At 38.2% G+C, this 24,454-nt stretch overlaps 2 protein-coding genes across 4 annotated transcripts; both read left to right on the forward strand.

Moving 5' to 3' along the window:
• Positions 1-323: 323 nt before the first annotated feature.
• LOC115754890 (RNA polymerase sigma factor sigB) lies at positions 324-6,539 on the forward strand. 2 transcript variants are annotated; one of them, XM_030694066.2, is made up of 7 exons: positions 324-704; positions 1,847-2,063; positions 2,430-3,035; positions 3,841-4,074; positions 4,194-4,334; positions 4,460-4,660; positions 6,054-6,539. In XM_030694066.2, exons 1-7 carry the CDS (start codon positions 592-594, stop codon positions 6,333-6,335), a joined length of 1,794 nt encoding a protein of 597 aa, XP_030549926.2. In that variant the 5' UTR covers positions 324-591; the 3' UTR covers positions 6,336-6,539. The 2 variants fall into 2 exon arrangements, with proteins under 2 accessions (XP_030549926.2, XP_030549928.2); XM_030694068.2 differs by having other exon boundaries at positions 327-704; positions 1,861-2,063.
• Positions 6,540-7,856: 1,317 nt separating this feature from the next.
• On the forward strand, positions 7,857-17,412 carry LOC115754894 (folate transporter 1, chloroplastic). Of its 2 annotated transcripts, none has more exons than XM_030694073.2 (11): positions 7,857-8,151; positions 8,239-8,315; positions 9,731-9,807; positions 11,467-11,560; positions 14,787-14,880; positions 15,577-15,650; positions 15,888-16,001; positions 16,817-16,888; positions 16,968-16,988; positions 17,112-17,179; positions 17,261-17,412. In XM_030694073.2, the coding sequence occupies exons 1-11, from the start codon at positions 8,043-8,045 to the stop codon at positions 17,391-17,393; spliced, it is 933 nt and encodes a 310-aa protein (XP_030549933.1). In that variant the 5' UTR covers positions 7,857-8,042; the 3' UTR covers positions 17,394-17,412. The 2 variants fall into 2 exon arrangements, with proteins under 2 accessions (XP_030549933.1, XP_030549934.1); XM_030694074.2 differs by having other exon boundaries at positions 7,858-8,151; positions 15,891-16,001.
• The last annotated feature ends 7,042 nt before the right edge of the window (positions 17,413-24,454 follow it).

Below are 24,454 nucleotides of genomic sequence, written 5' to 3' on the forward strand. Positions count from 1 at the left end.
CCTATGAGCTTTTTAGTATGTGACTCACGTATATTAGGAATTCGAATTTATTTTATCCTATAGTGCATATAAATTATAAAATATCAAATAAAATCATTAATGAAGCATGATTTAAAATCTTTTCTGGTCAGCGCAAAGGAGAGGAAGTCAAACCCTCACGGGGTCACATCGCAGACTTCACTCCAGTTCAGACCCTCAAGCTTCGCCCCAAATGGAGCGACGGAAATTATGTTAAGCATGTCAAAAAACAGTAAAACATGTAGAGGAAAAAAAAGGCGAAAAAAGACAGGAATGCCGAAAATCATTTCGACTCCCGGTTTGGGAGACAGTTTCACATTTTCTTGACATAACCCTCCACTCCCTTATCTTCTTCCTCCTTATCTGTTTTGTCCATCACATACCCTTCTCGTTCTTCCCTCTGCCGCGCTCCCACTCTCTCTCAAGAGCTTCTCGGAGTACCCATTTGAACATTTGTCTATCCCTTTTCTTCTTTTCAACATTGGAAACGAATGAAAGCCATCAATCTGTAGCAGCGGGGGGAGAGAAAGAGAGAGAGAGAGGGTGTGTGTGTGTTTTGCGGACACAAATTGAATGAGGATTGCCGAACTTTGGGGAAGAACAGAGGATGTCTTCATGTCTGCTCCCACAGTTCAAGTGTCAGCCAGACACCTTTTCCGTTCAGTTCAGGACTCACGTCCACACTCGTAAGCTCTTTGCCTTGTTCGCCGATTCCCCATTGCTGTGTCCTTCTAATTGGTATATTCAAATGGGCTTTTTCGCATTCTTTCTGTACTTTGTGGGTGAGTTTCCCTTTCTTGATTTTGGCATTGGTCTTTGCTTTTTGAGGTGGTTGAATGGAAAAGTACCAGGAACTAGTTTTGGGCATTATAGTTCTAGCTTTGAAGAAGTCGGTTGTTGCTGTAAGGATCGTCTGCCATGATGTCAAGAATCTGCTTCTTATTCCTCTGTTATTCTTGGGCTTTATCATTGATTGCTGGACCCTAAATGTCTCTTGGTTATAACTTTTTGGGTCTGATTCAGTTTCTCTGTTCAATTTTCATGACTTCTTAGAACTTGGAAGAAGCTAAAGTTGTTACTTACATAACGTTAATCGGAAATGGCTTTTCGCTTGAGCATACTGCACTTAATGCAGATCATGTACTGCTGTGCTTGTAGCCAATACAAAGGTAGTAGTTGACGCCTTCTAGTCCATGTAATGCTCCCATGTTAGAATTGATGTGCCTTATGGTACCTGAAGGTCAGTAGGTACCCACAGAAGCTTCATCTGTGTCTTATCACTGTAAGTCAACCGAAATTACCTGGATGGAAAGGGACTTGCTGGTATTGGAGTTATCTTGAGGGTTTTCATCTTGGTCACGCTCTAGTGGTCAATGTTTCCTACAAATATCATTAGGGAAACAAATTAGTGCTTAGCATGCAAAGGGCTATGTGGCAATAAGCCATTTGACATGGACATGAATCTTGTCACCTTGAGTTGTGTGAAGAACAAGTTACTTTAGCCGTTACTCTTGTACCATTCTCACTTCACCTCTCCGTTGGTACCATAATGGCGACCCTAATGTTTACTACCTCTTTCTTATTGCATCGCTGAAATGTTCTTGCTGGACTTGCTGTTCAAGTCGGTTGATTTCAGGAAGGATATCTTACTTGTTAGAATTCTTACTTGTCAGGCAATTGGTGAGGAATAGTTGAATGTGCTCTATTCCTTATTGTGCCAAGTATGAAGGGGCAGAAGCTTTCCTGTTAATTTTTATCATAAGTACATGATTTAAGGTTTCGTGTGCTCTTTTATTTTATTGTAATGAATCACGTTACCATTTTTTAGAAACTGTTTTGCAGAGAAAAATAAAGAGCCTACTTATTTCCGTGCACAATGTCTATTGTCCACCACGTCTCTGCCGACGTCATCATCATCATCAGCTGCAACAGCTGTCATTCTTGTCATGGAAAAGCTGAGATTGCCTTCTTTAGAAATTCTTACAGATTCAGCAACTTCAAACAGGCCATGGATGTACACAGGGGCAGTCGGTCCACCTGCAGAGGTGAAAGGCTTGTTTATATACTAATAGTGGAATTTCTTTTGGGCATTTCTATTTCCATGTGGAGGATGGCTATATATTGCATTATTCGATGAAAATCCCCATTGTTTAATTGAAAGTTGGTGTCCTTCCCAGAATCCTTTTGATAATGGCATTGTGATTATGCTCGAGCTCGGGCTTCTTCATAAAGTATTCTGCTCGGTTGACTGTCGTGTTCTTTGCTTAAATCTATTTTTTTTTTTTTATGCTTTTACTAAGGCTTGGAAGTCGAGATTCCGTTCATCCTGTCACTTAGGAAGCAGTGTTTTCCTCTACCTGTCTCAAATTACTATCCTTCTATCCATTCTTTGATCCGAACTTTCTCATCAGGTAAATCTTGGTGCAACTTTAGCTGCGGAAACACTTTTAACAAGTGATGAGGCAGTAATAGCAGCAGCTGCTGCTGAAGCGGTTACTCTTGCAAAGGCAGCTTTGAAATCTGCAAAGGATGCAGCACTTATGATCAGAAATGAAAGTTCTTTAAATACTGATAGTAAGCTTGAATTTTCATCCAAAACAAGCACTTCTCTTTCAAAGCATCCTGAACTGTTGGAGCTAGAAAATTCCAGCATTGTGACAGAGTTCATGGAATCTGAGAGGGGGTCAAGGGAAGAAAATATCATGCAGTACTCAATGGGAGAATCCGAAGATCTGGAGCCAACCTATGAAGAGCTTCAACTTCTGCAAGAACAGCTCTTCAAAAGCATAGCTGTAAGATCAAGGCGGCAAACAGAAAGGAAAGAAAGAAGAGTAAGAGCAGCGGAAAAAGCAGCTGCGAATGTAGTTTCCGTGAAGTCGGGATCTCTTAGTAAGAAGAAACGTGCATCTGTACAAGATGTAGATTACTCTGACCCATTGCGCTACTTGAGAGGAACCACTAGCAGTTCCAGGCTTCTTACTGCCACAGAAGAAACAGAATTGTCAGAAGGAATACAGGTAGAACAAATGCATATTCTCTAGCTTGCGAATTTCTGATCACTATCGCTAGAGTGTACTTTTCTGTTATGTTTTTGATGACTCAGAACCCTCTGAGTTACTTTATTATTTGTCCCCACTCCGTAAATTGGGGGACCTTGGACAGGACTCATTTGAACAAGTGTGAATGAATTCCCATGGGGTTAGTGGTTTGTATGCGGCCTCACCATCTGAGCTATCGAGGCAGTCGTATTTTTTTTTTTGTTATGCTGGGAAAACACTCGATTTACAAGGAGACAAGTAATTGAACTGCTAAATTAGTTAGAAAAGAACTTGAAATGAACTTTATTAAAATTGGAAAAAGAAGAATCTCTGCCTTACGTTAAATCACTGAGAGAGAACTTTGTGTCTGGCAATGGATGCATATTACAAACATTGCTCTTTTTAGGAAAAGAAGGTTTCCTTGTCTTGTAAAAACTATAATGGTTTTCCTAGGAGGCCTGCTGCTTGGGGCAACTGGATAGAAGTGCTTTTGTATTTTATAGATTTAAATACAAATGTAAAGATGGATACCATACATCTATTAATTGTGCATTGGAAATGGAATGAGATAAGGTACCTTTTGTTGTTTAAGCGTACCTTTTTTACATCTTCAGTATCTTGAAGTAAAGAATTCTTTATGTTTACAAGCGCAAGTGCCTGTACTGCAGGCCACTATATTGAGAGGATTGTATATGTTTCCAATGATGCATGTCTCCATGGTTTTGTTATTTCTTTTGCTTATTTTTTGCTCTCAAGTCTCGGCTGGCTTGCCAATGTCATTCAGGATTTATTGAAACTGGAAAGACTCCGGGAGGAGCTAACCGAGCGATGTGGACATGATGAGCCAACATTTCCACAATGGGCAGCTGCTGCAGGAGTTGATCAGAAGACTCTAAGGAAGCGTTTGAATTATGGGAAACTGTGTAAAGACAAAATGATCAAAAGCAACATAAGGCTTGTTATATCCATTGCAAAAAATTATCAGGGAGCTGGAATGAATCTTCAAGATCTTGTGCAGGTACTTATTTTGCTGTTGTACTTTCTGCAATATGATGATTAGATGATTTTATTGAGTTTCAAACTTCATCACACATATGAAAGAATTTCAAATCCTTGGGTCTGGTTCATGATCAACAGGAAGGATGTCGTGGCTTGGTAAGGGGTTCTGAGAAGTTTGATGCTTCAAAGGGGTTCAAGTTTTCTACATACGCTCATTGGTGGATAAAGCAGGCCGTTCGAAAGTCTCTTTCCGATCAGTCCAGGACAATTCGTTTACCAGTATGTTTCACATTTCATTATTTGCAAGTCTTACTATTTTGTATGTAGGGGAGAAAGCATTTGGTGGAGCTTTCACCAAACCCAGATTCTCATCATCTGTAATGTTGGTTATCTCCATTAAACAGTTTCACATGGTTGAGGCAACATATAGAGTGAAGGAGGCAAGGAAGCAATTGTACAGTGAAAATGGAAGACAGCCGGACAATGAGGAAGTAGCAGAGGCTACGGGGCTATCAATGAGGAGGCTTAATGCTGTTCTCATGACTCCTAGACCTCCAAGATCTCTTGACCAGAAGATCGGAATCAATCAAAATCTCAAACCCTCTGTAAGCCAGCCCCCCTTCGCTGTCAAATGGATAAAGTAAACTTAACTTTCTCCAGATTTTCACACCCTTGGTGATCTTATGATTGCTGGCACTTGCACCATCAGTTTGGTGTAGTTCAGTTCATTTTGAGTAATACTTGCAGACTAAAACAACTGTTTAGTCCGAATAGTTATCGAATCAAATCTAAACCCAGTTGAAAATGTGAAACTTTAGCCAAATATTCCAGTTAAGATGATTTTCTCGAAGTTGTGACAGTTTAATGTGCAAATGTGAAAAGTCCATAGAGATGTGATATATTTGAGCACGTGTTAGCCATACTTTCAGCCCAAGGAACATTCACCATATGAAATAAACATTTGTACTTTGGGATTGAGTGTAACAGCTGTGTGATGAGCATCCCCTTCCGTCCCTGCTACTTTACCAAGTGCTAATACATTTTAACTACTTTCAACGACATTTTTATTTCGGTAATTCACTTTTTTTTCTCTATTTCCTTTTTCTTTTAAAATGACAAATGTTTTTTGTCATGACTACTGGTCTGATTAGGTAAATAAATATCTTTACAATATTATTATTTTCTGAACATGTACTTTTTACTATGCAGTTTTCAGACCTCCTTCGACCATTTTCCTTTTTTCCTTTCTTCTGAATTCGTAGAGCCTGACCTAGCTATGTGTATGGGTTTGGTAAAATTTCCTGGGTATGTAAGTTACCCTGTCTCTGCCTGCCAAATGAGATCGGGTAGGGCATACAAGTGAGGTGTTGAACTTCTCAGCACTCACCTCAAGGTTGAGAGCCTGTTCCTGTCACTTTGTCACTAGTTTATTGTGCTGTGGGGCTATGTGCAACCTCCATTTCATCAAATCTCAGGTTCACATTGTCAATTCAGTTCTGTTCTTCACTCGGAAACATCATTCTCTCTATCACCTTACTTTCTTATCAACCTTGGTATATGTTGGCAATAAGCAGGCATGCTCTTGTCTTAATCGTATCTTGTGAATTCAAATTTCCATTTTGTTCTATGTTTTCATTCTTTTCTTATTCACTGCCAATGTATTTCGTCTAGGGAAGTTAAACTCACTTGTGTAATGCGCTGTTACTTTGGGACAAGTTTGTAGATCTTCATGTATTCTCGTACCATCTAGAGTGAGACAGTCAATTTTTTCACCTACTTAGCAACTCGGATTGCCAATTAATTCGAGCATATGTTGCCCATTCTATCTTGTGCCTAATGAGATCAAGTTATGCAAAATGCCCTTTAGTCAGTGAACTGTGAAGTGCTAACCTGTATATTACCTCTTTGGATCTGTTAATTTGGCGATTTATTTTTGAAAAAGCCGGAGACTTTTTGTCATGTGAATGCCCCTGCTGATCAGTTCCTTTCTTTTGACAGGAAGTGATATCCAATCCCGATGCTGAATCAGCAGAAGATTTGCTGCTAAAGCAGTTTATGAGGCAGGACCTGGAGAAGGTACTGGACAGTCTCAACCCGCGAGAGAAGCAAGTGGTGAGGTGGAGGTTTGGCCTTGAAGACGGGAGGATGAAGACGCTGCAAGAAATTGGGGAGCTCATGAGCGTGAGCAGGGAAAGGGTAAGGCAAATCGAGTCGTGCGCGTTTCGCAAGCTCAAGAACAAGAAGAGAACTAAACATTTGCAACAGTATGTGCTCGCGTAGGCCGAGCATCAGGCTTTTAAAAGTCTATGCTCTTTCTTCCTACTTTCTTTCATGCCCATATCTTTCTCATTTTAATTTTCCTCTATATATCACATATTTTTCGTCTTTCTGGTTGCTATACCGATGGTGAATCCGCGGGGATGCACCGTACTTGCAAATGTTGTAGGAACACAATTTCTTAGATGAGGAAAATTTTTTGGTACATTTTGATGATTGTGTCATGTTTATCTCTTCCAAAGGGAGGAGGAACAAAGTCTCAATTCATCCACTGTTTTGCTGATGAAGGGTTTTTGCCCTATTTGAAAGTTGTCTCGGAAGCGTTCGAAGTTTTCTAGTGACCCGAAAGCCCGGGCTGATCGAAGCCTAATAATTTCTTTCCATTCGGGATGTTCCCGGCTACTGGACTTCTGACGTTGATACCCCGGACTAGGTCGAACCGGTCGGAATTAGTAAATTAAAATAAAAATATAGTTAGTCATAGAAAGGAATATATATATATATACACACACAGAAACCAGAGCTGTGGCATTGCAAGGCCCAACTTGATTTTCCTTGGACCAAAGAATGGGCTTTGCAGTCATTTCTGAAAAAATAGACTGGTCATGCAATTTCCGAACCGGGTTTAGAGTCAACCGGCCATATCAAACCGGGAATGATACGGCTCCCCAATGTCCCTACTCCCTAGCTAGTGACCCTTCACTCGGGATGGGTATTAATAAAAAAAATTGAAAAAAATATTAAAGTATATTAATGATTGTTTACATTAGCATCGATTGTGTAATGCAGAACGGCTATCGCTTACGTCGGCGATTTCTGATTAAAATTGATCGAATGACCTCAATTGGCAAAAAATAAAATGGTTGAGGATTGAATTGACAAAAATGACGTTTTAGCCTAATAGGATAGCAAAACGTAAAAAGGTTTGATGATTAAATTGGCAAAAATGATGTTCTAGTCCAATAAGTTTAGGCCGACCCTAACTTTGGCACTCCCAAATCGCGTGCATCCGTAGTATTTATCGTCGTGACTATCAATAGCCATAATGTATTAGAGATTAATAATGACAGGCATAATCCATAGACCAACTTCTCTCGAAAGCATAGAGGTTCAATTCGCGAATCTTTCAAGTGGTCTCCAACTTCTCCGAACAACGGAATCGCAATTGCATCTTGGTAGATTCGGATATTAATTCGATGCAGTAACCTAGTATTTATCTTTATTTTCAATACCTTAATAGTCTCGACTTGCTATGATAAATGTCAATTTTCAGAAAAACGTTTGCCCGCGTTTCCGAAATCTAGCATGCCCATTGATCCGTGCAAGACTCGCTTTGCTAATTAGAGATCGCGTGCTTCAATTACCTAACCGGTCATTGACGGAGAAAACATATATAATGTCGATCATAGGTTGCGCGTTAGCTCGATACGTCGTAACCATTTTTAATTTTGGTAGGTCCCACACATGATCTAAGACCGGGCTTGATTAGGAAGACGGGCCTGTTCTGGTTGCGTTGTCCCTCGATCGGGAAGACGTTGAACGAGCTCAGATCAGTCTCTGGCGGATTATGGCGGCGCAGTTGGCGCAATCTCCGCCCATTTCTTCTTCTTCTTCGTCGTCTTCTTCGTGCGAAATTCGAATGTGACTGCGAGTGAATGAGTTGAGGTAGCGCCCCCATTCGACCTCGCGCCCCCCCCCACTGCGCATGTCATGTCGCAGACGCACTGGCAGTGGGAGAACGCCGCCGCCGGAGGCCTCGCCGGGTTCGCCACCGTCGCCGCCACGCATCCCCTCGACGTCGTCCGCACCCGGTTCCAAGGTTCTCTCTCTCTCAGGTGCATCGGCGTGTGCTGAGTTTGAGTTTGCTTTTTTGACTGAGGTGGGACTTTTTCGTGTACTCACACAGCGAACGATGGCAGAGTCGTGTATCTTCCGACTTACAAGAACACTCCCCAAGCGCTCTTCGCCATTGCTCGCTCCGAGGTTCTCCCAGTTCCTGCTTCTGTGTGTGTGTGTGTGTGTGTGTCTCTCTCTCTCTCTCTCTGAGGTTTATTTAATCGAATGAACTTTTTAGTAGCGGATGGGATGGTGGTGATGGAGAAGGTAACAGATTGTGCGGAACTCTAGCGTAGAGGCTCTCAAACATTAAGCAAATGCCACTTTATGAGTTGAAAGTGTTTGCAAATATTTGAAGGGGGGCTCGAATTCGGTCGTGTACTTTTACATTGACGACCCTTCTGCCTTAATATGGTGTAACTTTGTAAGGGCCTACTTTTTTTGAGGTGGGAAATTCTTATGGCGCTCCTTACATTTGAATTTCATGTCATAATCAGTTTATAAAGATCCTGTCTTATAGCTTGATGGCCTCGAACAGCACTCTGCAAATTTATGAATATCTTCTCATGGTCAAAGGCTCTTTCAATGGTATCCACCCAGTCAATAAGTTCTTCGTATTCACCTTTCAATTTGTTCCTACCAACTTGCCCATCAAGATCAGAGGCCAATTCACGAATGCATCAAGGATGACAAAGGGACCTCTTTTCTTGATGTATTGGGATGGTCATCACGTAAGGAGCTAGGCTCCTCATTGTCTTCTATGCTGGTTGATGATGATGATGCCACGCCCCCAAACTCAAAGTTGCTCTGTTAATGGTTGGAGTTGTTTTACCTCTTTTCTTTTTAAAGAAACCATTTCAATTGGGGTCACACCTATGGACTGTGAGTAAACCCATCATGAATGGCGTTAACATATCATACGAAATAATTCGATACGAGAGAGAATGATGATGGAATAGGAAAATATGCCTCTATTGCTCTATTTTTCTTGGTGGATTATATAGTAGATTAAAAGAATACACCAATCCTAAAGACCCACAATGCAGTTAATCCTGCTGTGGAACAAGCTATTATTGCGAAAATAGGTGAATACAACCAGCTATCATTAAGAATTTCATAAGTTTGATTACTTCAATTGCGAGTATCTATATTCTGTTGCATCTTCTGTCACTTTCTCCATAACCATCCCCTTGAATATTAAATGCTTTCCCTCTCCTATTTATAGCTGTTCTCTATGTAGGTTACAGAGAAACTCAAAGCAAGTTCAATGCTGTTTTCTCTCTATATACGCTGATATGAGCACTTGCCAAAGACATTGCATGATATTATGAGAAGAAATTCATTGATTGCTGAAATGACATCTGTCTGTCTGTCTGATCATACAACTTTGCTTTATCATCCTGTTATATTTGAGTTCTAGTCAAGTTTCTATGCGTCGTTATGTCTGCAACTCCAGTTTTATTCGGCAATTGTTTGACCTTTCCAACATTGGTCTTGAAAGCCTATCTGTAGTTTTAGATGCAGAAACAACTTTTGCAGATGTCAATGAGTTTTTCTTGCAGGGTTTGAGAGGTCTTTATGCTGGCTTCTTACCTGCTGTACTTGGGTCAAGCCTTTCATGGGGTCTATATTTCTTCTTGTAAGTGCTATGCTTGGTAGGTCTGATGTATTTGACCATTCAGTATTGGTTCTTTGTCTTCATCTCTTCTGAATTTTCTGTTGCTCCCTTTACTGTTCCCGGAATTATTACTTACCCATTCACATTTTATGAGCAAGGAAAGCTGCATCTTTCAATTTGTTTTTGTAAATCCTGCAATAAGTTAGAGGAAGGCTTTAGCAAATACATAGCTTGGAAATGGGAGTAATTTCATCCAAGAATTATTTTCAAAGAAGAGAATTCAATGGTTATTGCTACTTGAGTAGCAGTTTACTATTGCCATTGTTGGGCCTGCTGTCAATATCAATGTTCAAGGCATTTCCTCAATCTCTATTAATAGTTGATTGTTCTTAACAACTTTGTTTCCACAGACTAAAGGCATGTTTTTGGAACATCCTCCAGAGTTAGTCTTTCAAAAAACAGTGGAAAACTACCTTGAATTATAGGTTGGGATATTTCACTGAAATATCAATGAGGTGAGTTACGAAGAGATAATACAGATATGTAGAATTTCAATATTCAATATAGAATGGGTTGCCCAGCCCAGGCAAGAGCAATAATGCTGAAGAATTTTCTTTCTCCAAATTAAGTATAGGGCTGTAGGCAGACAATTTGCCATAAAAACAGTTCATGACATTATATGGGCAGCTTTAAGATGCCAACCTAGACTTTTTGATTCAACAAATGCTGCATGCTTGGAGTCATTGTATGGACTTTCCAATTCGAGAACCTCTTTAGAGTCCAGTCCTATTTAGACCACTGAACTATATAACATTTAAATATCAAATTACACCTTATCTCGTAACTTAAGGGCATTGTCGAACAAAATTCTATAGGTTGCATTGATCTGATTGAACCACTCAAATGGACAATTTGACCAGGGAAAAAATCTAGTTTGACTCGGATTTGGTGGTGAAGAAAAGAAAAAAGAACAACAGTTGTTGTAGTTATCATTCAAATCATCGACACCATGCTTGGACCATCTAACCATACAGTCGACCATGTTCTGACGAGAGTAAGCCATGTAATCAATACACAATGAACTGTACGTGGGAAAGTGCATTAGGCTAAGAGTTGAATGTCAAACACAGAGCTTCAAAGGCATGGGATGTGTTTGGTTTACCTCCTGGTCACGTATTTCTATAAGTACTGTACACTTCTAGCTGATGACCTAGCTTAAGCACAATTTCTTTAGGATTTATTTCATAGAGAGTCAGGTGGAAAAAGGCATGCCAGCGGATGACTATCTCACTCGCCACTCTTCTCTTTTATTCAGGTGTGGAGTCAGCTATGACATATATCATATGTATACAAAATTATGTTACTATAATTATCGTGTCGGAAATAGTAAGTCTATTTAAAGGTTTCTCAATGGTTTTATCGGGGGTTCATAAAGTTGAACCAGATAAAGCAAGAACTTTACTGGCTCCCTCACCAATCTGGTTGTGAAATTGCAGTTTGTCCCAACTTGTTCATCTGATTTTTGTCTTTAAACATTTAATTCATGGTGATAGATTTCTGGAGTTGAGCTCCATTATGAATGGTCTTCAGTCAACCCTTTGTGGTGAACTGTTTGATAGTCTATCTTATCTTGATGGATAATGTAATCTTATGTGCACACCTGAATTTTTTCCCTCGCAGCTATGGCCGAGCCAAGGAAAGATATTCTGCAAGGAGAGAGGAAAGCCTATCCCCTGGTCTTCATCTTGCTTCTGCTGCAGAAGCTGGAGTTCTGGTTAGTATGGTGAAGCTTCAAAAACTAGCTTTCGCCACTGCTTTGAATCTGGACAATCTCCTGTTGCCCATAAAGTCAACCAGTTTGCTGTATTGACCTTGTGTGAATAGCTTATTCTTTCTGTGTGGATGTTTACTCACTTTTCTTTTATATCAGTAAATTTTGTGCTTTGAATATTTTGGTTCATGTTTCTGAGCGTGTACCTTTAACTGGAGCGACGACATGATTTAGTCACACACTAACTTTTAACTTCATGGAGAAGCGCTCATATATTTGCAGGCAATTTTCAAGAGGACAGAGTTTAACTTATATCAAAAGACAAGCTTTTAAAGATTTATTCTCTTTTGTTTCTACTGCTAGAGGTATAATAAACTGAACTATATGAAAGGAAATTGAAACTTTGATAAAGAACATTCACCAGTAAATCTTATTTTGGTGACTGATCTCTTCCTTAATGTTACGTCAATTAAACAAATCAACAGACAAAATCTTAAAAAAAATTATAAAAACTTTATGTGCAGACAGAGTCTGATAATCCAACAACTAATTTGGAACCCCATTGGAAAGCCAATTTGCTTTAGCAGGAAATTGATTGGAGTTGCTGGCCAAAAAAAAAAAATAATAATAATTACGAGATTTGATAGGGAGAGGGTTTACTTGAAAAGAAGTCACTGTAACTTGTCATCGCCTGAACTATCTGATTTAGTAATCTAAAGAGAAGCAACATTCTAGCAAAGAGCTTCAGCTTCCAGCTTAAAACTTATGCTAATAATTGGATTCCTATGGGTATTACTGTAGATGTTAAACAGAGAATTAAGACATGGATTGCTGTACTAAAACAACATGCTGGAATCCAAACTCTGCATCCATCACCCCCCTCAAACTTATACTTCGAATGAAAATATCTATCCCTTTCTTATGATTTTCCAGATGCCAATTCCATAAGAGGGCACTTGTTAGCAATTAAAATAGAGTTTGAGTATTTGCCTACCTAAGTCGAAAGAACTTTTAGAAGATGAGATTGATTTTGAAAGTACAGATCGGAGCTGGTTAGTGAGTACTTTTGCACTGAGTTTCTGCCACCCAATTGAGAGGTCGGAAATATCTAATATATCAATCCCACCCTTTCTTTAAATGACGAGATATAAAAAAAAAAGGCATTGAGACTTTTTTTAAAAAGTTTCCTACTCACTGAAGTCACTGAAGACGGACATGACACAATTACAGTTACACTGCTGCTAAGATTCAAAGAAAGGTAATGACCATCACGCCAGGGGCTTTATCACCACGATATTTCTTACTGCCACTTTTGTTTCGAGCTCATACTTCCACATGAACAATTTATCTTAAAATGAGAATTTACAGTAAAAATGTAAAAAACAAAGAAAAACCTTGCTAAATGTAAAGGTAAAAAAATTAGCCTTCAGCCACCTTATAAGTCTCAAAATTTGGAGGATGGCTTGCTACAAGGGTGAGCATGGATGTGGTCAGACTAATTCAAAGTAATCAGCTTTGAACTCATTTGGTTCCGTTTGAGTCAGTCATTCATTGATTCTTTGTAATATCAAGGAAACATTGTATTTTGTATGATAGGAAAGTCCATGATCATGGAACTTATATTCTTATATTTCTAACTTCTGTCATACTTTTATATTGGCTTGTGATTTCCTTTTTCTATTTTGTGCTATCTGTTTATTAATCCACATTATATCTGTGGGTTTATGGTAATTGAAGTTTTGGTCATATTTGAGCACCCCTTTGGATAGCGAACTTTTTAGATACGAACATCCTCGTGTCATTTCTTTTTACGTACTATGTTGTTATCTACTTATATCTCTAGGATAATCTTTTCAACTAGACGAATATTCTTCATTTGGATTGAATTGTTATGCTTTACCTTCCAATAGACAGACTAATGTAATAGCATCATATTAACCAATTATAATATTATTCTTTGAGAAAGCAAAACATGTTTTTATGCACAGAGGAATTGGAGACCTCTTTTTTTGTATGTCTTTTGCAAATTGCTTAACTTTATCATGTGAAGTTAAATTACACTTCTGGTCCCTTAGCATATCAGGGTTCACTTTGGTCTATCGTGATTTTTGCCAATTGGCAATTAGGCACTTTACTGCATGATTTTACATCATGTGGTCTCTAACATCAGTATCATCGTCTGGCAGAGGTCAACTTTCTTGTTGACTAGCTATAGCAGTTATTCTAGTGCCTGCAATAGAAAGATTGGGAGCTGATCTCACATAGAGAGCAGCTTCTTCTTGTTCAGGGTCATCAGATGAGAGATCGTCCTCCGACTCCGAGAAATCGGTCAAGCGGGAGGCTGTCTTGTGTTTCTAATAAGTTGTTTAATAGTTGGCATGTTGAATCATATACATAATAAGTGGAGTCAAGAATTCTGCCATGGAAAGAATGATTTTTGATGAGCTATAAAGCTCTATGTTGCCCTTGTTCGAATTCGAAAGTCAAACTCGGCACTAGAAAGATTGGGTATACTGGCTGAAACAACTAGATATTCTGTGAGAATGGTGCTGGTAAATGATGGATTTTGAGTGTAGACAAGTATCAGATCTTCACATAGATTGTTGATATCTGAAGATGATATAGTGATTTTGCCAGATAGTCCATAAAAAAATCATGCCTTGAGCTGTGTCGTATGATTCTGCCACAACTGAGTAAAGGTTCTGTGTTGCTTTAAGCTGTTTAAACATTTAATCAATGAAAAATTGAACATTTTGTGGACTGTGGCAGAAAACTTTTGTGTGTGGGGAGACGGCTCCCCCGCCCGCTACATGGATGCTTAGTTATCTCTCACAATAAATATGTGGCCATTACTTTTGAATGAAATGTCATGTATGCCAATCTTTGAGATGATGGATGGTTTGCTACTTCTTAATGCTTTTGGGAAGTGACAATATTGTATCACTTCAAGAGAGAGAAAGATTTTGTTATAGGCCCAGCTGCATTGGGGCCACTAAATGAAGTTTCATGTATGTCTATCTTTGAGAACTACTTTTTAATGATTTTGGGAAGTGACAATAGTATTCCACTTTGATGTGTCCGTAGTTTTTTTCTTTATCAGTGTGGGTAAAAGTATTTTTCTTGGAAATAATCTACCTACTGTTTTGAATTTTTTTAATTGATTCTGTGGTATCCTACATTGTGGAGATAGATACATATGCTAACATAAAGTTCTTGTTTTCCTTTCCAGGTTTCTCTGTGCACAAATCCAGTTTGGCTCATAAAAACAAGATTGCAACTTCAGAATCCACTTCATCAAACCCAACCTTATTCTGGATTTTATGGTCTGCCTCACACCTTGCATTGGCTTGCTTATTATGTCATCTCTGAGATACCGATATTTAAGTGAGTTGCATGACTTTGGCTCTGAAATTCTGTCAGTGGAGATGCTTATCTGTGGATATTCTTTACCGATTTTCATACTTCAGAATTTGGAACAACATTCTGTTAATTTAGTGTTCACTACTGTTATTCAATATGTTCTTTCGTAGTAGGATTATTTAGTTTTTTTTTAAACGTGGTTTGGTGCAGTTGAAAGATATGTATGCATTATAATCCACCTGCAATATATATTGTCTATCCATTGCAGGAGAAATCCAGTATACTATGCACTTTGGAAACCTCAAATTAACTAATCTTTAATCTTTCACACGTGTTTCTGGTTTTACTCTTGGATCAACCCCTTTCATTTACTCTACAAGATAACATACTACAACTTCCCTCGTTAGGTTTGACAAATTATCTCATTTTACGAATGGTTCTGTTTGGGATTGGTAGTTTTGTTGATGAAGTTCTTCTATCTATAGGGGAAGAGAAAAATTAAAGACAACTTCTACTCTTTGTGGGAAAGAGCAATTGCCATTCAATTTTGGATAAACATGGACAGAACATGGCCTATGAATCCTTTTTTTAAGCAGTTCTTCGTGAAGGCCTCATTGATGCATACTAACTGTTGCTATTGCTTCATATGTGATGATCAGATGCTTTTAGAACCATAATGAGAGAGGAAGGTTGGCGTGCTTTATACAAAGGGATCGTTCCGAGTCTCTTTCTGGTAACTGATTATATTTAATTGAACCTAAAGAGATTGGTCTGTAGAATAGGAAACAATGATCCACTAGTGTAACTGGGAAGGGAGAAAGGCCCTGTTTCAGTAATTTGCACAACAAGGATGGCTGAGAAACTGTTGTTGGTGATGAGTAGCTTTGTATTTTACCCTCTTCCATCATAAATTGTTCTATTTGGTCAATTGTTCTGCGTTATTTATCTCAATTACGGTGTAATCTATTAGCAGGTTTCTCATGGTGCTATTCAGTTCACTTCCTATGAGGAACTTCGGAAAGTTGTTATTGAACTTAAGGCGAAAGGAAGGAAAGAGAGGCCTGAAAGTGCTGATAAGATGCTGGTGAGCATGTTATTACGCTTTCTTTCTGAATTTTCACAAAATGCGCTCTAGTATCTTCCATTTATAGCCAGTCTTGCAATTTCTTGCAATTGATCAGTTCTAAGGCTACAATTCTCTTACTGGTTCTTTTTCCATTTTATATAATTGGTTCATAGTTCTTCTGAGGCTTATCTATTTCGTTTGGATAAGGAAGAAAATATCTATACATGCAATGTTTGCAGTGGAGGTGTTATCTGGCATTTTGAGCTTGAAGTTGGGAATGTCTTCAATGTAATAGATGGTAATGTTTCACCTAGAAGCATTGCAGCCTGATATTTGGGGCAGGGTTATTTGTAGGTGAAATTGAAATTTTGGGATAAATTTGGCAATAGACCTCATTCGCCAACAACAATCCATGATTTGAAATCTTTCAGAAATTTAATTCATGAAGTGGTCTCTAAATCTCTGCTTTTCAATGAACTGGTCGGCAACAAATACCCAAGTTTCCAGGACACTAAAATAATGTTGCTGGTTGTTATGACTTCATATTGTACAAAAGTTGGAGACTCATGTTTAGGAACATCTTTTGTTGATCGTATTCTAGTACTTCCAAACTATCGATATATTTAACAAAATTTGCTAATGCGAATGGTACTCTTAATTAAATTACGCCAAACTGGTTTCTGTAATGAATGCCCTCCTCCCCAACCACCGCCACAATCAATAAAGAAAAAGAAATTTAATTGCTTGCGTCTTTTCAGAAACAGTTTTTATGGGGAAAAAAACCGTTTCAATATTTCGTTTGCTATTTGTCCAACTTAAGATTTTATCTGCAGAACTCAGTTGATTATGCAATACTGGGGGCATCCTCTAAACTTGCAGCCATTCTTCTGAGTTATCCATTTCAGGTGAGCTTATTTATTGCTTCAAGCATTTTCCTTTCAATTTGTCATTTTCTGTTTATAATAGAATCTATTCTTGTTCCAGGTGATTCGAACTCGATTGCAGGTAATCCCATAGTCCAAGTTCATTCTCTTCGAAATATACTACTGCTTTGAAGCTTTTTGACGACTCTGAGTGACCACTTTTTGATAAACTCAATGCTCTGTCAATTCTTCATTCCTTTTGCAGCAACGGCCGTACACTGATGGTACCCCCAGATATATGGATACCTGGCATGTCGTGAAAGAAACTGCAAGGTAATGCAACTATATGTGATTTGGACTCTATCTCGCTCATCTCGACGGGTACAGAATTTTCATGCCATTCTGGCTTTGTAGGTTTGAAGGCTTTCGGGGTTTCTACAAAGGAATCACACCCAACATACTGAAAAATGTCCCTGCTTCCTCAATAACATTCATTGTTTATGAGAATGTAATGAAGTTGTTGAAGCTTGGAAGGACGAAAGAATAAACCTTTGCTTTCTTTGGAACGACAAGCATTTCATTGGGAAACTGCAATTTCGGCAAATTTGCATCTTCTTTTTGGTAAGTAAGGGATGGATACCTTTATAGGTCATTCAATTTTGGGCACTTCTGTCTCTGTCATTCTATTTCACCCATCGAGTAGTGAATGACTGAGTGACGTGGAGATACTACGCGGCTTTGATATCAACCGACTCGGATGAGTTGGGCAGTACTGAAGACTGAGTAAATTATGATTTCCATATTCGAAATCACGAAGAAGAAATTGAGTTGATGATAGGGGGTTGCCATTTTGAAACACATTGAATTGAAACAAAATTTCATAGTGAAGAGCTTCATCTACTTTACAGTGCTGAGTACAGCCTGTTGCTTTTACCTCGCTCATGTCCGTATGCGATTGCAGCTATTCCCCCAGTTCTGAAGATGTTTTGAATACAAAAAATTCATAGCCCAACAATCTTTGGCTGACCGACTGTAGCTTGAAACTTGAAAACCATGGTTAGCACTAGCACCAACATTGTACAGACTACAACAATTTGTCCTCCAATTGCAATACCATGTATGCTTGTTTCAAAGGTTAATTGACACGGCTCAATCTGCTTCCCGTTCTGGTATGTTAGATAAAATAAAAGTAGGGGAAAGTATTAGGAAAGTCTTAAACCTATTGCATTGATATCAATTTTGTTATAAATTTTAATTAGATCAATTTAATTCTTAATCCTTTGCATTTGTGTCGGTTGAGTCCATCTTGTTAATTTTGGCTTGAAATTGCTGACGGTCACTTTACGTAGTATGGCCAGTATTGATGTAGATATTTTTTAATAATATTTTGTTAATATTTTGAATTTGTTATTAATCTTTATGGTTTTTTCCTTTTCTTCAGTTTATTGTTTTTTTTTGGGCTGAATGCCGGAACGTGTTGCCAGCCAGCCGGCCTTCAAAGAAAAAAAAGGAAAGTGAAGCAAAGGAAAAAAATTTTAAAAAAAAACCATAAAATATTATAAAAAAATTCAAAATACTAGTAAAAAATTGGCCATGTCTAGTGCCGACTGCGCTGCGTAAGGAAGACGGAGTATACGTTAACGATTTCCATCCAAAATTTGTTAGATGGACTCAATTGGCACAAATACAAAGGGTTTGTGATTAAATTGATCCAATTGGAAGGTTTAGAATTCAATTAATTCTAATGCAATAAGTTTATAATTTTTTTTTTGTTTTTGCATATTTTCCCCAACAAAAGGATTATACCCTCTTTCAGCTCTGGTTTTAGAACACAATACGCGTAGGTGTGATTATTATTATGTCATTCCATCGTTGTCATGCTTAGTTTCTAATTTATCATGTCATGTCGTATACGATTATTGCCATGTCATCTCTCATCATCATGTCTTCCATCCGATTTTCCAAATCATGCCACTCCATCATACCGTTTTGCTCGTGATCTTTCATATCGTGTTCCATGTAGTTATCTGCCATGTTATATCATTCTTTTACGTCATGGTTAAAGTTTACATTTCGATTGACATTTGCATATGCATTTTTCACACATAAACGAAGTCACGCGACCGTACATGAGAAATGGAATCGTCAATAAATAATGACATCGTACAAGTGTTCTGGCGACATTACAAAATTTTAAAAAAATTGGTATATGTTTTAAGAAGAAACACAAATATAGCTGTGATACCTAAGGATGTCGTGGGATGCTAATCCGTTCTTTGCGTAACTGTGACCTGCCCGACCTCAAACCTCAGGTTTTCATTTAACCGGTCCCTTCACAGGTGCACCTTCCCTTACTGTCTAAACCTTTTTGGTGTCCGACTGACTTTGGTTTACCCAGCTTGATGGCGGAAACTCTAGTATGATTTTCAGAGAAAAATACCAAAAAAATCCTAGACCGATTGGATTGCTGTCAATTTAGCTTTAAACCTTTCAATTGGACCAATTTAGTCTTAAAACTTTTTATATTGATACTAATTCAGTCCATCCGGCCAATTTTGGCAAGAATTTACCAACGTAAACGTTGGCGGTGCCACATAGGATGATAAGCGCTGACGTGGATATTTTTAATAATATTTATTTTAATTTTTTCTTTTTTTAATACTTGGCAAGGGCAGCCAGCCCTCGTCCTCGACCGCCAAGGGCTGACCAACTCTCACCCGGAGGCCGGTGAATATTCATGTCGGTGCCAGCGGTCTTACGTGGCACCGGCGGCGTCCACGTCATCAATTTTTCGACAAAATTGGCCAGGTGGATATTTTTGATCAAAAGTAACATTTCATTTCATTCAATTCCTCGGGATACAAGCAAGAAATATTGCAATTCAACTACAAATCAAAAGACATCTCAAACAATTTCAGAACAAAACAAGCTCCAAATTGTTGACACCTAAATTTTGATTTTTAAAAGTTCATTCATTTAAACATAAACTGAGAATTAGATATAGTTCTCACCAAAAATAATTTTTCATACATTGCATATTTATTTTCTGTTAGTCATTTGCATTTAGACCAAAGGGGGAGCAGTTGAGCTTAATTTGATAGGCAACTGGACCGGACTTAGTCTGAAATTTTCGACTAGGACATTGGGGGTGTGTGCCGAACTTTTGTGAGCTAAGTGAACTTATTTTCAAGCTCAATTCTGCTCATTCAAGCTTGATTATTAAGGCTTTTAATTTAATGTCTACTATTTAAGAAAAGCCTTAATTGAGCCCGAAAATGTGAGTCAAGCCCGTAATTTGATCAAAGAATTCGGCCATGACATGGACATAAGTATGTTGAATTTTTCACTATGATTTTGGACTCAATTTGATCCCAAATCAGCCCATTTTAGCTCTTATAATTACGAAAGGCCCTTAGTTAATTACCCATTTGATTAGTTAATGTCCAATTAGACCCGGAATCACAAAATGAGCCCACAAGAGCCTAGGAATTTTGACCAACTCATGGGGACCTCCATTTGGACGAAAATTCTTAGTATTGTAATTGATTAGGACTCTTCAAAGATCAAAATTTCAAATTCATTAAAAGAGTCTTATCTTAACTAGAGGTTACAGTTTTAAGAAACTGAAACTCTATCCTTATTTGGCTGAAAATAACAGAGAGTTCTAGTTGATTCGGACTCTCGAAATCTAACGGCTCATGTTAGATTCCACTTCAACTAGGATTACAAATCCAAAGGGTTCCTAAAGACTCCTACTCCTACTAGGACTCTAAGGACCAAGCCCTATATAAGCAAGTCCTTGGCTCTAGCATAATGGGGGTATTTTTTGGTAATATATTCATAGAGAGAGAGAGAGAGAGAGAGAGAGAGAGAGAGAGAGAGAGAGAGAGAGAGAGAGAGAGAGAGAGAGAGAGAGAGAGAGAGAGATCATGGCTAGAAGATTCCTACCCGCCAACTACAGCGAGCAGTTTCGCGCCAACCCACCATGCGTCACTGTCCCTGCTCCGTTCGATTATTGCCAGCCACCATGACGATCCTCACTCATCGATCTATCACCAGTTGCTGACGGTGCAACAATCCGACACCCGGAGCCTCCCGTCCAAGCCCGAGAAGCCGCCGTTGTCCCTGCCGTGCCGCCCTACCAACTAGCCTGAAAAACGCCATTGTTCAGCCATGGTTCAAGGCCAATTAATATTTTTTTTTTGGTATTATTTTAAGCCCTAATCCCTTTACTACTTGTGCTAGATCGTTTGGGACTAGTTTCAAGCAAATCGAACTCGAAAAGATTCGATTTTGGGGTCGATTACATCAAGTGCGCGTGCGCTGAAAGTTGTTTGCAAAAAGGTACAAATTCTCAAACTTTTGATTACATAATCATGCTTATTTACTTGGAAACATGCATTGATGTTCTTGCACTATCTTGAGCATACTCGATTTGCAATTAAAATTGGAAGATTCAACCCTTTTTCTGTTCATCTTTTGTTAGAACCAAAACTAATGTGCTTGGTGCAAGAGAAAAAAAATTGATTTTTCTAAGATAAATTGATCCATGCATTGGCTGAATTTGATGACGTTCTTTTTTGAGAATTGATAAAATTTAAATGGAATCATGTCTTTTCTCAAAATAACGATTCATTCAACAATTTTTGAGATCAAATTGGATTAAAAATCAATCAGAGTTTTTTTTGTGAATTAATCTGGAATTTTCGGCATATAAGCCTTACCATGGCCGAAATCTACATAGGGAGGTTAGTTTCATTGTGATGATTATCTCTTGCTTCGGATGGGTGGAAATTGCCTTATCTCATGACTGTTTTGATGCTATCTTCATGATGTGGATAAGGATTTGTGCTCGATCGAACAACTTTGTCTGTCATGGATAAATTTTTTGATCTCAATGTCTATCTTTAACATGTAATTTGTTGAGAATGCATATCAATTAGTTAATTGGATCTATCTTGTGATTTTCTGATAATATTGAATTGTTAGAGATAAGATTTGAGTTCATTGGATTATATCCACATTTTTTGAGAATTATCTGAATTGATTTTTCCAAACCTTAAAGATAATTTTCTCGAATTAAAATTGGATCAGATTTCTTTGGATGAGGAAAGGTGGATCCCCAACTCATATTTTTCGGGCACCCCTTGCATATTTTCAAAAATTTCAAGGATAAGTGGCTCATTTTTATTTTATTTTTGTCGTGCTTGTTTGTTTTGATTGTTATAAAATTTGCACAATTTTAAACAAACATGCTCATAATATATGCTCTCCTATGTGCCCAAACCCTTCGGAAAATTAAATTGCATGACTTAGCCGTGATCTCATGGAATGGGATGGCAATTTAGTATAGAATTTTGTGTTCTATCCTTTTGGCAAAAAGGATGAGGTCGTTCTATACGTCTATCCACATACTGGCTCGAATTTTCGAGGATGTAGCAGATAAAATTTTTCTCTAACTCAAATCTTTGGGAATCAGTGAATTTATGTATATTATGGGCATTTTTCTTTATTTTTGTTCAAATTTTTTATTGGTTTATTTTGCTTTTGAGTGCTTTTCTTATTTTTCCGAAAAATACGAAAACAAAGTCATTTTCTGAATATCATATGGTCAAACATGTCGGAACCTTGTTTGTATATAAAAAATAACATCTAACATAAGTTAAGACATTGAGAGATTATTTTCTTAGTTAAAATTGGGTGTTACCACATTTTATGACATGTTTTCACTATAACCATCATTAAATCCGAAAACCACAAAAATTCTCATTTTTTGAGTATCATATGGTCCGTTTCATCTTTTGAACCAATCAATTCACATCGATCAACCAAAAGGGATTTTTCATGAAATTGGTACCGAAATGGTGTTAATTTTTTCAATTAGCGTAACCAAGTCCCTACACTCATTTTCTCCGGTTCATAGAGATAAAATAATTCTCCTGCTATTTTATAGATGTTTCTAATCAACCTATCGTAAATAATTAGTGGAGGCTCCGATTGAATATTTTCTCAAGAATAAACCTAAGTTGCAATTCGGTAGGACTTAGGAAGGTCGAAATTAGGTTAGTCAATTAATTAATCTGATAATCAGTTAGCCTGATTTTTAGGTCACGATACAAAAAACAAGAGAAATCCACGCTACACGCTCAAAGAGCGGATCTAAACTAGATCGAGATAAAGGAGAGAGAAAAGTTTCTAGATCCAGGCTAAATTAGAAGAGATAAGTTTCCAAATGGGAGAAAAGCAAGAAAAAGGAAAAAGAAGATCAAAATAACTTAAGAAAATAATGGGGAGAGGGAAACTCTGTCCCTCAGAAAGGGTTTTGGCAGCTAGGGTTTTTGTTTGCACGAATCGACTCGCTGAGCGGGTGAAGGAGCTCGGGTGCTCGTGCCAGGTCGTGGGCTAGAACTTTGCGTGGAAAATGAGCAATGTGGAGACATGAGTGAGCGCTGGCACTGACAAACAATAACACCTACATGGATGGGTTAGAAAGGTTTCACATTACTTGGCCGGACAAAAATGTGGCCATGAAATAGGGATTAAGTGGAACGTCCACCCTTTCCAAGTGTGGTTGTTATGTTATGTATGGCCTTGCTTCTCTCGTGATACAATCCTCTTCCCGCTGAGCTCCTTTCTCCTTGGTCCTATTGATTTAGGAATTTGTATTTTTTGTGGTAATCGGCATTTTATTAAACATGGGAGCATATGGGTTGGTAATCAATGACCGAAGAATATGAACTTTGTACTTATGATTGTCACGAATTTTTCGCCCGACTCTTTGATCTTAAGAATGCTGATTTTATGTGCATATATTACTTCAATAATATCTTACATCCAATTAAAAAACGCAAGTTAACAAAATCAAAAAGTTTTAGTTAAAAAATTGTAAAAAATACCAAAAATTGTAAAGACTTATAGTATAAGGAATGGGACAAGATGTGATTAATGAATGTAACGACCATACCAGAGTTACCACCAAACAATTCAGTTACGCATTGGACATATTAGCATCCCATGACCCCTTGTTCTATTGTTCGTTAAGTCTTAAAGCATTCACCAATTTACTTTCCTAAGCATGCATGGTATTTTTGTTCTAAAATCTTGAAATGTTGCGAAACGCTATTTGATGTCATTTGTTAATCAACGAGGCCGTTTTGTCGTGTACAATGGTATGACGCTATTTGTATGCGAAAGTGCATATGCAAATGTCAATCGGAATACAAACTTCGATCATGACATACAAGGACGATATTACCTGACAATAACCACATGAAGCAAGATAGGACAAATCAAATGCAGAACTGGATGATGTAATCACATGACATGACATGACAAATAAGAGCATAATGGCGAGATGACATGACATTGCAATCATCTTGTATAGCATGATATGGCAAGTCAAAACCAAAACATGACGATGAAATTACACGACATGACATGACAGTAATCGCATGCACTCATGCTGTGTTCCAAACCCAGAGCCGAAAGAGGGGACAATCCTTTGTCTAATCCACTAGAACTCGAAGCAGATTGAGTTGTGTCAATTGACCTCTGAATCAGCTTGTGCGTATGTGTGTGCGATCGCAATTGAAGGACAAATTGTATAGT

Source organism: Rhodamnia argentea, chromosome 9 (assembly GCF_020921035.1).
Source record: "Rhodamnia argentea isolate NSW1041297 chromosome 9, ASM2092103v1, whole genome shotgun sequence".
Classification (NCBI taxonomy): domain Eukaryota; kingdom Viridiplantae; phylum Streptophyta; class Magnoliopsida; order Myrtales; family Myrtaceae; genus Rhodamnia; species Rhodamnia argentea.